The 17301-nt window shown below is 29.6% G+C and overlaps 3 protein-coding genes across 6 annotated transcripts; 1 reads left to right on the forward strand and 2 right to left on the reverse strand.

The window, feature by feature from the left end:
• Positions 1-486: 486 nt before the first annotated feature.
• LOC114179788 (DELLA protein RGL1-like) lies at positions 487-2532 on the reverse strand. Of its 3 annotated transcripts, none has more exons than XM_028066255.1 (3): positions 2023-2532; positions 1286-1885; positions 960-1235 (listed from the first exon to the last, which is right to left on the reverse strand). In XM_028066255.1, exons 1-3 carry the CDS (start codon positions 2478-2480, stop codon positions 1193-1195), a joined length of 1101 nt encoding a protein of 366 aa, XP_027922056.1. In that variant the 5' UTR covers positions 2481-2532; the 3' UTR covers positions 960-1192. The 3 variants fall into 3 exon arrangements, with proteins under 3 accessions (XP_027922048.1, XP_027922056.1, XP_027922063.1); XM_028066262.1 differs by having other exon boundaries at positions 1079-1223; XM_028066247.1 differs by having other exon boundaries at positions 487-1885.
• A 2068-nt stretch (positions 2533-4600) lies between these two features.
• On the reverse strand, positions 4601-5831 carry LOC114163190. The gene has a single exon (XM_028047347.1). It carries the CDS (start codon positions 5646-5648, stop codon positions 4779-4781), a length of 870 nt encoding a protein of 289 aa, XP_027903148.1. The 5' UTR covers positions 5649-5831; the 3' UTR covers positions 4601-4778.
• A 1941-nt stretch (positions 5832-7772) lies between these two features.
• Positions 7773-9293, forward strand: LOC114174449 (probable WRKY transcription factor 69). 2 transcript variants are annotated; one of them, XM_028059292.1, is made up of 3 exons: positions 7776-8039; positions 8132-8269; positions 8621-9293. In XM_028059292.1, exons 1-3 carry the CDS (start codon positions 7951-7953, stop codon positions 9180-9182), a joined length of 789 nt encoding a protein of 262 aa, XP_027915093.1. In that variant the 5' UTR covers positions 7776-7950; the 3' UTR covers positions 9183-9293. The 2 variants fall into 2 exon arrangements, with proteins under 2 accessions (XP_027915100.1, XP_027915093.1); XM_028059299.1 differs by lacking the exon at positions 8132-8269 and having other exon boundaries at positions 7773-8039.
• The last annotated feature ends 8008 nt before the right edge of the window (positions 9294-17301 follow it).

Consider the following 17301-nt stretch of genomic DNA (forward strand, 5'->3'; position numbering starts at 1 on the left):
ATTTAAAATTATTATTCTTAGAAATAAATCTAAAACTTGTATAACGTTTATAATTTCTGAATTGACTTTAATTCACTAAACTGATCTTTAATTTGCATTAAAACTATTTTATTGCATTTTTATCAATTAATGCAGTAACCGTTTGTCATCTTATTTCAAAATTTGATAGTAATTTATTTCAATCCCCTTTTCAATTTAGTCCCTAGAACTAACAATCAGTATGAACAACAGATCTCTGAAACTGATTTATTTTCAAGAAAATTGATAACTTGTGTGACTAAATTACAGTTATATCTTTACCTCTCAAACAATTATTTGAATAGAAGTGTCTTTTAAAATAAAATTCAATTAACTCAAATCATGATTTACAAACTATAACCTAGACTAATTAAGTATGTCTAGAAATCTCTTATATCAGACTTAAAATACTATCAAAATGTTTTTATCTCTAATATCTAATTAGTTTTTAATAAAATTGAAAATTAGATAAACTAATTTAATTGGACATGTTATCAACAAGCATCCTATCATTCAATAGAGATTGGTCTAAATCTAAAGGGCTTCACTGTCATCAATTGAAAAAGAGAAAAACAAAGGAAATAAGGGAACTTAGCATTTTTCTTCACAAACGAATGAGTGTATCTGTAAATAACGTTGTCAAAGAAACCTCCAAGCTGAGATTGAATGAATAGGGGTCCCTTTCCAACCAACTAAAAGACACTTCCCATTCTTTTCTACAGTGCAGAATTTCCCAAAAGCAAACTCTTTATTCACCAAGTGAGCTTGGTAAAGAGATGACTCACTAAACCCTGTTTCCACCATTCGGTACCTTGCAAAGAACCTTCTCCAAACATCTATCTTCACATTTCTAACTTTTCTTTCTCTCCCTTCCATTGCAACAATGTCCCTTATCCCCTCAGATAACACTGCTTCTATTTTCCTTCTGCACTCATTCTCATCTTTTATGCACGTTCCAAGGCAATCAAAAAATGCTGAGTAGAAGAACAACGCTTCAATGAACCGATTCACAAAGAACGGTGAGTTATGGTTTGCTTCAACTTCAAGGACTATCATTATAACCGGTTTCATATTCCATATAACCCTCATCAAATTTTCCATACACTCTGGCCTTGATACCATGCACCTCAGAAAATATGGAGAGTACACAGCCACAGCTTCACCCTCTCCAATTTCAAAATCGTCTTCTCTTATCTCTGCAAAGTCTGTCACAAAAACTGCATTATATGAAAAGGGTAAGTTCAAGGATTCAGCAAAGCTAGCTAACCTTTTTCCAGTCTCTTCTATCATGCTTCTGCATGAATCAAGTGCAAGTGCAGTTATCTTCAAAAGTTGCACTTTGCAATCCTGCCGTTCTGTCAGTGCTTGCATCAAAACTGTATTGTGCACCCCACTTATTGTTTCAAGATCAATAACATGGATTTTTGTCTCGGATGCAACATGTTCCACTATAGTTTGTATTCCGGTGAATTGCATGACTTGATTGAAAGGAATATTTTGATGGCATGTTAGGGCAACGTTGGTGTCAATCTTTTGAATCAACCCCCTTTCTTCATTTTTGTCTGATCCCTTCGTTGTCGTTCTTCCTAGTCCTTTATCAATTCTCTCTCGAAGTGCTTCAGCAAAGTGAAAGATAACTCTTTGAACAGGACTTGCATTATTGGGTGATGAATTTCGTTGGCAGTGGAGAAGTAACCTACTTGCACGTTCAAATTGGTAGCAACCTACCCTCTCAGCTGCAGCAAGGAGAAATTGAACAAGTTCTACGTCTCTATTTTCTTCCTCAGACAAACCACCAAAATCCAATCCATATGGGTGCATAGGGATGCAAAAACTATCATTCCAATGTGCAGAATATTGAACATACCTGACATAAGGTCAAAGCACAAGATCATAACAGAGATAAATTATGTATTATGAATCGAAAACACAATTTATATGTTAAAAAATATCGTCTAACCATAACTAACAATCCAATTCAACTAATATATGTCACAACAATACCTTGCTCCAGCTACTCTCATAATTTCTTCAGTTGATATCTGGTGGTGATCCAAAGAAGGTTTTGTTATATTTTGCTCGCTTATCCTCTTAAATCGGCTTCTGTAGTTTCTCAGCAGCTCTAAGGATGATAATGATGGTGGCACATGATTATTGTATTCAGCTGATTCTAAGTCATGTTTCCCTGGCCATGTAGTTTCATCGAACTGTGGTGTTGGTTTCAGTTGCATATCATGGTCATAGTTAAACTCTTCTAACAACTTATCAACTTGGGGTTCTTGAAGCTGTTTGTGATCTTCATCCTCGAACAGTTTGGTTCCTTTTTCATCCTCAACAGATCCCAGCAATTCCATTCCAGAGAAACCCTCTTTCCCTTGGAACACATCTTCTTGAGTAGAGCCATAACCCACTAGGATTTCTCTTAAATTTAAAGCTGTGGATGAAAATTGGTCAAGTTCCATGTTAACGTAATTAATCAAGAAATTGTGTTTATGCAGATAAACATAGGGGAGAGGGCAGTGGCGGAACTTAAAGAAAATATGTAGGGGTGTCAAATTAGATGTTCTATATAAAAAAATTTTAATTAAAAAAAATAATTTTTTTATTTAAATCATGCGATTCAAACTTTTCAATTTTTAATTTTCTTAATTTGTTGAATTCACATAAATGAGTATTCTAATTTTTATTTCAATTCAAGAGTATTCAACTAATTCATTGTATGCAGTTGAAAATATAAAATATCAACATTTTATAATGTTGGATTATACTAATTTAAGAAAATATAATTAGGGTTCATGCCAATTTCATACAAAAAATTCCTAAAATCATAGTTAGGGTTCATACTAATTTGGGGAAACTTAATTTGGGAGAAATATCGTAATGAAAGAATCATAAATCTAACAAACATATATCATATTAGGATACTTATTCATGAGATCGTGTGAGTATGCATATTTGTTATCACTGTTTTCCAATTTCTTTTTCCTAATCTGTCTTTCTTTTATTTCATACTTTTTTATGACTTGTTGTGGATAAACCATATAACTAGATATAAAATCTTAATATCTTTAATCCATTTATTAATTCATCAAATTAATTTTTATTTTACTTTTTAAACAATAAAAATATATAATATATATATATAACTTAATAAAAATAATAAAAATAATATATATATATATATATATATATATATATATATATATATATATATATATATATATATATATCATTAAAAGTTTGGGGGAGCCATGGCTCCCCTTTTCCCAACCAAGGTCCGCCGTTGGGAGAGGGTATCCATTACCATGATTGAAGGTGGAAAAGGAATATTTGAACGTATAAATGATCGAAGAACCTTATGATCACAAAATTGATGAAAGTGATAGGAACATGTAACTCCGACGGTGATGTCCTCGATGTTCTCATTGCAGTCGTCAGCCAGCTATTAAAAAAAACCGATATTTTTAGCAAACGAAAACTTTGCCATATAACAACGAAAATTTGTATTTAATTATCAGTAGTTTTCTTTGTAGAAGCAATGGTATGGGTCCGAAGAAGCCACGAAGTAACACGGGGAGTAATATTATATCGGAAACTTTTCATAAGAATTTCAGCCAGATTGATTCGACGGTCCAAGAAAATGAAGAAGGGATTTAAATAAAAATGAGGGATAGGCTTTTTCCAAGACAACAAAGGAATCCAACAACAGTGTAACTCCAAACTCACTTTATCTCCATTTTTATTAGTTTATGTGGACATAAGTATGACGAATATGCTATGAAAATTAATAATTGATTTTGTTTTGGTGAAATGAAATATATAGTTCTTTTAATAATAATTTATTTAGATTATTAACATCTTGCTCGTAAAATATTTAAAAACTGTTATAAAAATATATAAGTAAAATTTGTTGTCCTACAACAAGTATATTTAAATTAAATTTTATTTAAAATTATGAAAATAGCCAAATTCATACTATATTACCATGATATAAAAATTGGCATAAATCTGATGGGCTAATGTTTGGGCCTTTGTTATCTTTTCAAAAACAAACATTGGGCCCCATCAGCGATGGACCAACTCTCCTTCTATCTATATGAACAGAGTTGGTTTTTGATAAAGCATTTTTTATTGTAAATATTTTAAAAAAAATGCAACTCTATATATCACTAAATCACCCTTTTCAAGTTAAAATAAGACAGCTCTTAGGTGAAATCACTGGAGTGTCATCTTAAGTTAAAGTAATAGGTTTTTGTAGAGAGGATACTCATTAGAAATTGCGTAGCAGGACCATCCAATACTGACTTTAAGTCCCTTATATACCTTTGTCGGGAATTCTTTACAATTTTTTCATCAATAAAAATATGTTCTTAATATATCCCTCATTTCTTAAAATTGGAAAGAGTTAATTATATGAGTATCTCTAATTTTCTCTAATTTGTTAGCTTTCCCTAATATTGATCTTCACTCATTTGTTAATTTTTCTCTTTGATCAGTTAAACATAAATATTATAACTTTTATTATTAATTATAAGAAGTGTACTGTAAATAAAAAATTGAATCCAAGTTTTTTAGAAATACATATAACAAATATTGCAATGTCTATCAACAGAGATCAGAATTACAAATTGCAGCATTAATTGGTTAACTTTACCCTTTTCCAAATCATGCTACAAGACATGAGAACCTTGTTGTAATTTATAAACAAAAAATTCTGAGAACTTTAAAACCCAATCTCTCGATGTTTTTGATAAAGAAAATTACACCTTATCATCAATCTCACAATGTTCCACCTTGGAAATTGTTGCACTTGTTCTACACAAAAAAACTGTGGCCATCCCTATAAGAACCCTTACAATCTTTACCATCCCAATTGTGAGAGTGAGATAGTAGAGCCACCACCCAACAAAGTCACTCACTCTCACATCCATCAATTGCTCTTTCTTCGCCTCCACCATTACCACCAAACTCTCCACATCCTCCCTCAACCTCCACCACCACAACCCACCCAAGCTCGCCGCCACCACCACCCTCTCCACCAATCTAACTTCTCTCTCAACACCAAACACCGTGTCATCCACCACAGGCCTCACCACCATCCTGGCCCAAGCCTGCGTCGTCTGGTGCAACCCCACCAGGAAAATCACTCTGCTTAAAAAGCTTCTCTCAACGCCGAAACTCGACTCATCGGAGTCATACAACCCCGCCTCAATACTCCCCTCAATGCCCAACCCAACGCAAACTTGGAACGTGCAAAGGAGAACCCACGCAGTGTAGAGACGAGGTTGAACGACAGTACTGGATGGTGGTGAAGGGTCGCTCAAAGTGACGATTTTTCCCGTCAAAACGTGGATGAACGAAGCCACGCTAATGATGGACACAAGAACGTAGAGAATGAGAGGGTTGATGTGAAGGGCGAGGGTTAAAACATAAGGAAAGTGCTGCGGTGAATGGTACCAGGTGAGGGTTTGGAGATAGTATTGTGCATCGGAGAATTTGGCTAGTAGCATAAACGAGAGAGGTAAGAGGAGGGTGAGGATGGTGAAGGTGAAGATGTAGAAGATCTCTTTTGCGGTTATGCCATTGAAGAGATCTTTGGTTTTTTTCTGCAAACTATTCATACAAACCATGACGAGTATTTGCAATGCAACAGATTAAACACCAACTAGGGAATCAGTTCAATATTGAGGTGTGTCTCTAATCTCTATATACGTGACTTAGCAACTATAGATGCTGGAAAAGGCATTAAAAGGTGGTTGCCACGTCTGTTGTTCGTTCAGTTGACATTTTATACGACACTGTCTTAGAATCTTGTTGGGAGATATATAAATGTCAAAAACCATGATTGTACGTTGATAGATTAGAAACTTCATAATTCTTCTTTTCTTTTTTTATATATATCTTTTGTGCGTTGGTTTGCCTCCTAATTCGACGGATAAAAGGAATGAGCCATTTGGAAATCTTTGCTTTGTGCTAAGACGGTTGTGAAAATTTGTTCATCAAATACTACTTTGTCTTCGTATTGTTACCAAATTAAGGCCTATAGTTATTTATAATTTTTTTTTTGCAACAAGAGTCTCATTTAATTATATGTATAAAATAAGCGATTTAAAAATATGAAAAGCTTGACCTAACGGATAGGAATGAGCCATTTGGCCCTTCCTTGGTTTCCTCCATTGAATTGTATAAGATTGATCCTTAATTCATTATTTTTTAACTTGGAAGAGATTAATTTAGAAAGGTGAGGGGTTGGTATAAAAAGATGAAGAGTGGTTGTTGGAATGGATTATTTGTCTATATGTTGTTTGGGAGAAGAGATGAAGAGGTTATGGATTGGTTAATCATTCGTTAAAGCCCGACAACGTTAATTGGACACTGTCTTCCAAGTTGTGTTGCTAGGCCCACCTAATCATAAATATTCCACCAAATTCCATTGCCTCTTCGGAAAATGAGAGAAAGAGGAGCAAGGTTCCAATCCAAGTACCAAACTATATACATAGCCCTGTACTAGAATGGAACCCCATTTCTTTATATTGTTGTCACCATTTTAAAATACAAATATATCCTTAATAATAATATGATTGTGAAATACAAATATAAATTGAAAATTCTTTCATAAAGTACATTATCAAACATTAGAACGTGACAGTGAATCAAATCTATACTCGTTAAGGTCCACAACAGTTAAGAAAGTTGGAATGGATATGTAAGATCTTAAGTTCTATCTTCATTGTTACTATAGCAAATAAAAATAATAAAAATTGTAATATGTTGATTTATGTTTATGTATTATTTCACTATATCTATTATAAAAATTAACAAATTTACCTCATATGTGGGTCTTTTTATTAGAAACAAATCAGTATATTTTGTTTTATAAATATTAATACGTTAGTGTATATATAACGTAATATTTTCATTCGTTATTCTCATTTAAAGATCACAATTGGTAGGTGCGATGTGATATAAATTCAATAAATCAATAAAAACATTAATTAAAAACTGTTGCAACTAAATTGAAAATTCCAACAATTAATTTCAGGAGCTTTGATTTTTATTTCAAAAGCCTTTTTTTCTTCTTCTAAAAACTCAAACTATCATTTAAAAACTTGTTTGAAAGCAACGTCTGAGAAAGAGCTTTCAAAGAAAAGTATATTAATAATATTTTTTTACTTTCTCTGACTGTTAAGACTATATTTAATTTTTTATAAATTACTGATTTCCATTATAACTCAGATATGATATAAGTATTTTTTTTTCATTAGTAATTTCTACATTTCTCAAATATTCTTTTAATTTTTTCTTCAAACAATAAATTAAGTGATATTTATTCAATAAATGGTTAAAATTGGAGTTAAAAAACGTTAATATGATACTATTCTATTGGACAGTGAAATCAGTATTTTTATCCATTTTAAGAAAGAAAAAAATGACGAGAAAACTAAAAAGGGTATTTGTTAACCTATATGTGAGTGTTCGAAGTGGTAGTGCATTAGTAACCGAACATGTTTTTAGTATGCGATTGAATGAGAGTTGGGAATCGCATATTTCCCGAGAAATAGGATTTCATTTTTGGTTGGATATAGGAAATGAATTCCACGTGGCAGTGATGAGCACGGGCACCATTGACGAATTTTTGTAGCAAAAAATATCTCTTTATTTGAAGGGTGCTTATTAATACTATATTGCAAAGGTGGGGTTGCTGGGGGCTGCGCTGTTAGTGATATGTGCAACTTCTTCATAACTTTATATTAAATGAGTGAAAAGAAAGAGAGAAAGCAACTTGCAGGCTTTGCCATTATCTCTTACCTTGTCCTTCTTCCTTTCCTACTACTATACTATTTTTTCTCTCTCTAATCAATCATACACTTGCCTCTCAAAACCTCCATTTCTCAAACCAAGCTTGCACCAAAACAACACAGACACATAGCCATGGACACTGATGCTAATGCCTCTTCCCAACCCGACTCAGAAGCATCTTCAGAGCTCAAATCATCAGAGACTCAAACATCAAAGAAAAGGTAGGTTAAGAAAAGTGAAAATGGGTAGAAGATTTTTTTTTTCTAGTTTTGGTAAAGTTGGAAGTTTTATGTTTGAGTTGTGCATGTTGCAGGAAACTGGTTGAGAAAAGAGTTGTGGCAGTGAGGATAGGAGAGAATGTTGGGAAGGTGAAGAATGAAGGGCTACCTTCGGATTTTTGGTCTTGGAGAAAATATGGACAAAAACCTATCAAAGGGTCTCCATATCCAAGGTGTTCCTTCTTTCTACAACAAAATCATTTCTTCTTCCTATGGACCCATACTCCAATATTCACACTCTTTACTTCTCCTTCTTCCTGATTCCACCCGCACCCATATATAATTCTTAGAAAAGGGAAAAAAAAAAGTGAGCAATTTGGGCCTTTTTAGCTCTTGTTAGTTCTTTGCATTTAGTGATATGAATCGATTAATGTTATTAGTTTTGAATTTGTTCAATGCTCGGAAAGAGAAATTTACTCTTGACGAACTCGATCATACCCGTTAAACCGTAATTAAAATGCTAAGTACGTTTATCTGCTAAACTTTTGGTAGATCTATAAGCTTGGTTTGGTACAATTATGCAGGGGCTATTACAAGTGCAGCACATCCAAAGGTTGTTCAGCCAAAAAACAGGTAGAGAGATGCAGAACAGATGCTTCAATGCTCATCGTCACATATACCTCTACACATAACCATCCATGCCCCACCACCACCACCGCCACCTCCACCACCACAAATTCACCCCAACAACCAAAAGAATCTGAATCCGAAACCACCCAAGACCTCTCAGGTATCTCAAAGGAGGAAGATCAAGAACATATAGAAGAAGAACAAAGGGATGATGATAAGCCCAGAGATGAAGGTAGAAATGAAGAAAAGTTTCTTTACCTGCAATCTTCCCAAGACATAATAATAGAACAAGAAGACCCTTTCAAGCTAAACACGGAGAAAAGCCATGAGAGAATAGATCTTCTCTTGGAGGAGGAAGAACCCCTTTGTTACGCACAAGTCAAGAACTTGTCGGCTTCCGAAAGCGAAGAACTTGATTTTTTCGATGAGCTTGAGGAGTTGCCCATGTCTTCATCTTTCTTTAACTTCACGAGGAGCATTTTTTCCGATGAAAGGATTCCCGTTGCCCCTTCTTGATTCAAGTGTTGTTCTTTTTTTTTTTTTTTCTGTTTAGTGTATCTATGCTTTAACCCATGTTACATATCCATTTTTCAATTCAGAATTTATCCTTTATTCACGTTCACACAACATACTGTTATTGAATTGTTCATCAATTTGGTTAGTGTTTACACAAAGCTCATGTAGTTAAACAATAATGGTTTGGCACACAATCAATGCTACATAATTATTATTCTATTTTTTCTGGATATACATTGTTTGTTCACAATAACAAATTAAAGATCATCAAATATTTATTCATTCAAACCGTCAGTGGATGAGGTAGAGAATTATTTTACTTTATCTGTTGCTCTTGAAATGTAATTTATAGAGTCAAATTGCATGTAATGAAGCAACCACATGAATCAAATTGCTGTAATTTAATTTAATTTAATCTGAATCTGAATTTAGTTTACACGTGGTTATTAAAAAAATATATATGAGAAAATAGTTTTATCTAAAAGGAATGAATTTACGCAAAGGACGAAAATGGACGCACGTGGAGATGGTTGGAAGATGGAGGAATGGGGGTATTATTGTAATTTAGCGGTATGGAAAAGAAGGCACGAGGTTCTCGAGTGGGGCATGATATAGTTAAATTGTTTATTTGTGTATTTTGGTATGATGAATGTTGAGTGGTTGATTTGGTGGAAGAGTTATGAGTGGCACACTATTTTGGCAGTACTAAGATGGATGGAGAAATATGGTTGGAAAAGGTGTATTGTACTGAACTTTAAATCCTCCAAAAGTTGAAACTTCCATTGCACAAAATGCCAAATCTCCATGGCTTTTTATTAACTTCCTTCTTTTAATCTGTTTATGCGTTCACAGCCACGGATTCTGGAATGAAATTCATTAATCATCTATCTTTGTTTAATGGCTGCATTAAAGGTTGTTTTCATTTTAATGTTATAGTAACTCACTTTGATTTCGTTTTTTTATTTCTGTTATAATTTAGTCTGTATAGAGAAAATTTAGACCTAAAAGTCAGAACTATGTAAAAATGTTGTTTGCAATTTTTTTCTTTAAAAATATTCTTAGAATGATGGTATTCGTCAAAAGAAAAATCATAGAAAGGATTAAAATATGATTCATTCATTAGGGGATACATATATTTCTTTGTCACATATTACGAAAGACAGAATAGTTTAATAGGACAACAATGTATGTTTTTTGGTACTTGAAAATAATTGTTTGCTTTTTCAGTTCCTACGGAAGCATGCGCTTCCCGGTAAATAAAAATTAGATATACATAATACTTTTAAAGAAGGGATAGCAGAGGAGATGTAATTTCTGTGTAATAATGTCACACACTCTCGATTGTAACAAAATGAGAGAACCGGTTATCTAATTCTTTATATATGTAAAGAACTGGTATGTATATAAAAATTAATAATTAGTTATTATATAAATATAAATAATACAATAAAGTAGTAATCCATTAAAAATAACAATTCATACATGATATAAATAACACAGTATAATAAAATAAAAATAATTTATATATAATATACATCATATAACATTAACACATTTAAATATATATATATGAGGATTTAAAATTTTAGTATCTATATTTATCTTTAAGTTTTACTCTTTATAAAAAAAATATTTTTCATTGGATAACAAACAAAAAATTGATTAGTATATTTAAAAAAATTGTAGAAAAAGTAATATGTAGTTCCTTAGATTGAGATATGATTTGACCTATTTTTTTAATCAAGTCAGTCATATAATGAAAGAAATAAGAGTTGATTTTTGTAACTTATAATCAAATTCGTGGTACATAAGATATATCCCATTTGATGATAAAAAAGATTGACTAGTAAATTTTAAAAGTTTGTACGAAAAATAATACACAGCACCTCACTTATTTGTTTATTATGTCGCACTTATTTGCCTATTTGGTTATACCTATTTTTTTCTTCAAGTCAACCACCTAGTGCAAACAATACGGATTGATTTGTGTGACTTGTAATAGCCACCGAGTGCAAGCAATAAAAGTTGATTTTTGTGACTTGTAAGGAAATCTGTGGTACATAAGAAGTATATCCATTGAATGACAAAAAAATTGATCTGTAAATTTTACAAAATTGTACGAAAAGTAATACGTAGCTTCCACTTATACCTAGATTATAAAAGGTTGATTTTTGTGACTTGTAATCAAATTTATGGTAATACGCAATTCCCCACTTATTTGTTTATTATGCTCATCTTATTTACCTATCTGGTTTTGACTAATTTTTTTTTGGTTAAAATACTCCGTTGGTCCTCGTTTTTGTCGCAGAATCTCAATTTGATACTCGTATTTTTATTAGTCTCAATTAGGTACTCATTTTTGTAAATTAGTATCAATTAGGTCCTTTCCGTTAGTAGAGAGCTAACATCGTTAAGTAAGTGCCATATGTCAGCTTCTCTTTTTTTGAATTTTTAAATTTTTTTTTTTAATTTTTAATTTTTTTAAAAAAATTTTTATGCCACGTGTCAGTTTGTAATGTGCCACGTGTCAATCTAATATGGTGACACGTGTCAAATTATTGTATGAATCTCAATTTGGTCCTCATATTTGTTAATTTGATTTGATTTCAGTCCCAAATTTATTTTAAAAAATTTTAATTTCATGTGTTCCAAATTTAGAACAAATTTAACTTTTTTATAAATGTAATGATGCTACTTTTATTACAAGTGATATTTCTATTATATATTTTTAATAACATTTAATTTATTTAAATTTATATTTTACATTAAACTTTATTTAAATTTTATTTTAAAATTATAAATATATAGATTAATAAATTTATATTCGAAATATTTGTATAATATTCAATATCAACAATATTTTAGAGTTGACTTAAAAATAATAATTTTATAAATTCAAATGTAAAATTTTAAAATAATTTTATAACAAATTAAAATAAATATATTTAAAATAGAATTAATATTACATATAATTAATATTATTAAAATATTTAATAAAAATATCAATTTTAATAAAAATAATCATAACATTACATAAAAGTAAAATTTGGTCTAAATTTGGAGTGCCTGAAATTGAAAATTTTTTAAAAAAATTGGGACTCAAATCAAATCAATTTAACAAATATGAGGACCAAATTGAGATGCATACATTAATTTGACACGTGTCATCATATTAGATTAACACGTGGCACACTACAGACATGACACGTGACATAAATGTATTTTTTAAAAAAAATTTAAAATTTAAAAAAATTCAAAAATAAAAATAAAAAAAATTCAAAAAAATTCAAAAAAATTCAAAAAAATTCAAAAAAACGAGGAGCTGACACGTGGCACCTATTTAACGGTGTTAGTTCTCTACTAACGGAAATGACATAATTTATACTAATTTACAAAAATGAGGACCTAATTGAGACTAATAAAAATACGAGGACCAAATTGAGATTCTGCGACAAAAACGAGGACCAACTGAGTATTTTAACCTTTTTTTTTTCAAGTCATTCATTCAATGCAAGCAATAAGGGTTGTTTTTGTGACTTCTAAGCAAATTTAGGGTATATAAGAAATATTTCAAATTGAATAACAAACAAGAGATTCATTAATATATTTAAAAAAATTGTACAAAGAGTACTATGTATGCAATTTCCTCCTTAGATTGAGATATGATTTGGCCTATTTTTTTCATCAAGTCAACACCTAGTAAAAAATAAGGGTTGTTTTTTTGTAACTTATAATCAAATTCGTCGTACATAAGAGGTACATCCCATTGGATGATAAAAAAAAGATTGATTAATAACTTTCAAAACTTTGTACGAAAAATAATATGTTGCTCCCCACTTGTTTATTATGCCCAATTTTTTTGTCTATCTAGTTTGGCCTCTTTTTTTTTTTTTCAAGGCAACCACCTAGTGCAAGTTATAAGAGTTGATTTTTGTGACTTGTCATCAAGTTTGTGTACATAAGAAGTTCATCCTTTGGATGATAAAAAGATATTGATTAGCAAAGTTTAAAAAATTGTACAAAGTAATACACAGTTGTTCACTTATTTTTTTATTATGCCAATCTTTTTTAGCTTTCTGGTTTGACCTATTTTTTTAAGTCATTCATTCGATGCAAGTAACGAGGGTTATTTTTGTGACTTTCAAGAAAATTTATGGTACATAAGAAATATTTCTCATTGAATAACAAACAAAAGATTAATTAGTATATTTAAAAAAATTATACAAAGAGTACTATGTATGCAGTTCCCTTCTTAGATTGAAATATATGATTTGGCCTATTTTTTTCATCAAGCCGACCTAGGAAAAAAATAAGGGTTGCTTTTGTAACTTATAATCAAATTCATGGTACATAAGAGACATCCCATTGGATTATAATAAAAAGATTGATTAATAACTTTTACAACTTTGTACGAAAAATAATACGCTGCTCCCCACTTGTTTATTATGCCCAACTTTTTTGTCTATCTGGTTTGCTCTCTTTTTTTCTGCAAGGCAACCACCTGGTGCAAGTTATAAGCATTGATTTTTGTGACTTGTAATTAAATTTGTGGTACATAAGAAGTACATCCTTTGGATGATAAAAAAAATATTGATTAGCAAAGTTTAAAAAATTGTACAAATTAATACGCAGTTACTCACTTATTTTTTTATTATGCCCATCTTATTTACCTATCTGGTTTTTTACCTTTTTTTTAAGTTATTCATTCAATACAAGTAATAAGGGTTGTTTTTCTAACTTTTAAGCAAATTTGTGGTACATTAGAAATATTTCTCATTGAATAACAAACAAAAAATTGATTAGTATATTTAAAAAAATTATACAAAGAGTACTAGTTTCCTGCTTAGATTGAGATATGATTTGACCTATTTTTTTCATTAAGTCATCCACCTAGTCAAAAAATAAGGGTTGTTTTTGTAACTTATATTCAAATTCGTGGTACATAAGAGACATCTCATTGGATTATAAAAAAAAGATTGATTAATAACTTTTAAAATACGAAAAATAATACCTAACTCTCCATTTATTTGTTTATTATGCCCAACTTTTTTGCCTATCTGGTTTGACCTATCTTCTTCTCGCAAGCAATAAGGATTGATTTTTATAACTTATAATCAAATTTGTGGTACATAAGAGGTACATCCTATTGGATGATAAAAAAAAATTGATTAGTAAATTTAAAAAATTTGTACGAAAAATATTATGCAGCTCCTCACTTATTTTTTTATTATGGCCCACTTATTTGCCTATATGGTTTGCCTATCAAGAAAAAAATCAGGAACTGACACGTGGTATGTGTTTAAAAAACGTTAACTATTTAAATACCGTTATAAAAAGAACCAAATTGACCAAAATTTGACAAAAATGATAACTTAATTGAACAGAAAATAAAAATGAGGACCAAATTGAATAAAAATAACGAAAATAGGGACCAAATACATATTTAAGTCTAAATTTAATATCCAAACACACTAACAGGTACATAAATGGTGATCATTGCCTTATATCATCTGTAACAATTAATTACGAAATATTTCTACTTCTTTGTATACATATCTTCTTATCCTTCAAACTGAGATAATTATTTTTAGAGTTAAATATGTTTTTGGTCCTTTAAATTTTAGCGAAAATTAGAATTAGTCCATCTTGAAAACCTTGAACCAAATTAGTCTCTCAATTCTCTAAATATATGAATTTAGTTTTTTTAATCAAATTTTATTAAGTTTATTTGACATTTCAAACACATTTCATTATAATATTTTTATTTATTTATACCGTTTAATACATTTTTGCATTAATGTTAGTTGAAAAACGCATTTAAAATATCAAATAAACTTTAAAAAATTTGGTTTAAAAAACTAAATCTATGCATTTATAAAGATGAGGGATTAAATTAATTTAAGGTTTCCGAAAAAAATTTCACTAAATTTTGAAGGATAAAAAATATATTTAATCCTTATTTTTATTACGGTACGGTCATGTATTAAAGTATATTTGTATTGGGAGAAAAGTAAAAAGAAAATTATTTAAGTTATGATTATTTTGTTATTGTGCTAGTTAACTTTTTATTACCATAAAAAAGTAATAAAAAATTTGTTTGAGGTAATCCAATGGCGTAGAACATATCCAACACCAAGGGATCCACATCCCAGGCCAACAGAATCCAATAACACACGTGCACAGCTACATTCTACATGCAGATAAACATATACCCAGTCACACGTCAGAGATGTTCGTTGAGAAAATATTTCTTTGAATAATTATTTCCATAATTTATTTTTCTGTAGATTAATTGTTTGTTAAAAAATTAATTATATATTTTCACCTTTTAAAATACATGTAACAAAGTTTATTCATACAAATCCCTAATTAGATGACAATCAATTGTTAATATTATCCTCTATCTCATTCACTAGAACCATAGTAAAGTGGACAACTTCTATAAGAGTAAAAAAGATAAAGTACAAAACTTACATTCAATCTCTAATGCACATTTCATAGGTATTATTTTACTAACTAAATTTATTAAAAGAAATCATAAGTAAAATTCATTAGAGTAAGTTCAATATTCCTGAGAATTTAAATATAAGTCAAAATTTCACATTATATATAAATTAAAAAGTTAAAGATATATAAAAGTGAAAATTTATAAATTTATTTTTAAAATTCGATATTAAAAATGTTATCAGAATAAATATGTTTAATTAGTTGGAGGAGAGAAATAAAAATATAAAAAAAAAAAGAAACAGGTTAAGGAAAAATAAAAGTAGATCTTTAAATGCTAAGTAAAGTAAACATAGATGAGTGTTTAAAGTTACGTAATATAATTTATTAACATAATTTATTTAATAAAAAATAATAATAAATGAGAGAACAAAGTGATGTTATTTCTTTTTCAGAAGATGAAACTTATCAGATTTCAACATAAAATTTATAAAAATTGATGAATGATTTAATGTATATAAGAAATAAAAAAATATTTTAATAAATTATGTGATAAAATTACATATTTATCGTTATGATTAAAATTAATAAAAAATAAATATAATTAATTAAAATAAAACTTGAATAATTTTTTAATAAACAAAGTCAACATGTATAATTAATAAGTAATTTAGAATAAAATATGTTTGATTAAAAATAATTTTAATTAAATATGAAATTATAAAAAATTTAGTACTATTATAATTAATTAATTTTGTCATTATAATTTTTATTATTATTTTATTTAAATGTTGTATTGTTTTTTCATTAATACTATTTTTAAATTTTTTATATTTCAATATTTTTTTATTATGGTTATTATTTATCATAAATAAAGAGTTATAAATTAAAAAAAAAACTAAGAATCATTTGGTAATTACATTTTTTATCTCCTTAAATTTCTTAAAAAGAACAAACATATAGTCTCTGTTTACTCTTCACAGACACTAAATATCTGAAAATGACAGGCCCTAAAAGTTTGGAAGTACATAACAGAAGTTGATATATTATTTTTTGTTAATATAAACTTACCATTATCATTATCATATATAGTCATTATTATTCATTATTTTATAACAAAAATACCAGTGAAGAAGGATGGATGAAACATCATCCTACAATTTCATTTTGCATTTCCTCATTCAAATCACTGTCCGTTTATACATTTTTTCGTGCTCTCTTTTTCTGTCATTTGTCCAAACAAAGCCTTTATTACAACTGAGTATCGGTGATGATGGCAAATTATCCTTTAAGCAATAAGACGCAACAAAACATGTACGACTGTCAATTTTCTATTACCTAGATTATTACACGACCAATATTTTAGAAGGTGATTGAGCAAATGAGTAATCCACAATATCATAAGAGCACTCAATCAAGACTTGGAGCGATTTTGCAAAATATTAGTATAGTAGTATAATGGGGGGAAATGAAGGATACATTGAATTTGTTAACTCAACACAGGTGACGATGAAAAGCAGAACTATGGCACAATGGAATTAATATAGTATGATGGATGAAGATGAATGATAGAATTAATATAACATGTCTGCCAAATATAAAGAGGAAAATAGTTTTTAAAATGTAATAAAACCATTGTACCAGTTATCACTTTGTTTTAACAGAGCATTTTTAA

Source organism: Vigna unguiculata, chromosome 1 (genome assembly GCF_004118075.2).
Source record: "Vigna unguiculata cultivar IT97K-499-35 chromosome 1, ASM411807v1, whole genome shotgun sequence".
Taxonomy (NCBI): Eukaryota; Viridiplantae; Streptophyta; class Magnoliopsida; order Fabales; family Fabaceae; genus Vigna; species Vigna unguiculata.

Coding starts and splice junctions, on each gene's coding strand:
- LOC114179788 (XM_028066247.1), bottom strand. CDS start 2,480: ATGGAACTTGACCAATTTTCATCCACAGCTTTAAATTTAAGAGAAATC. Junction 1,886..2,022: donor ATGAGAGTAGCTGGAGCAAG/GTATTGTTGTGA, acceptor ACCTTATGTCAG/GTATGTTCAATATTCTGCAC.
- LOC114163190 (XM_028047347.1), bottom strand. CDS start 5,648: ATGGTTTGTATGAATAGTTTGCAGAAAAAAACCAAAGATCTCTTCAAT.
- LOC114174449 (XM_028059292.1), top strand. CDS start 7,951: ATGGACACTGATGCTAATGCCTCTTCCCAACCCGACTCAGAAGCATCT. Junction 8,040..8,131: donor ACTCAAACATCAAAGAAAAG/GTAGGTTAAGAA, acceptor TGCATGTTGCAG/GAAACTGGTTGAGAAAAGAG. Junction 8,270..8,620: donor AAAGGGTCTCCATATCCAAG/GTGTTCCTTCTT, acceptor ACAATTATGCAG/GGGCTATTACAAGTGCAGCA.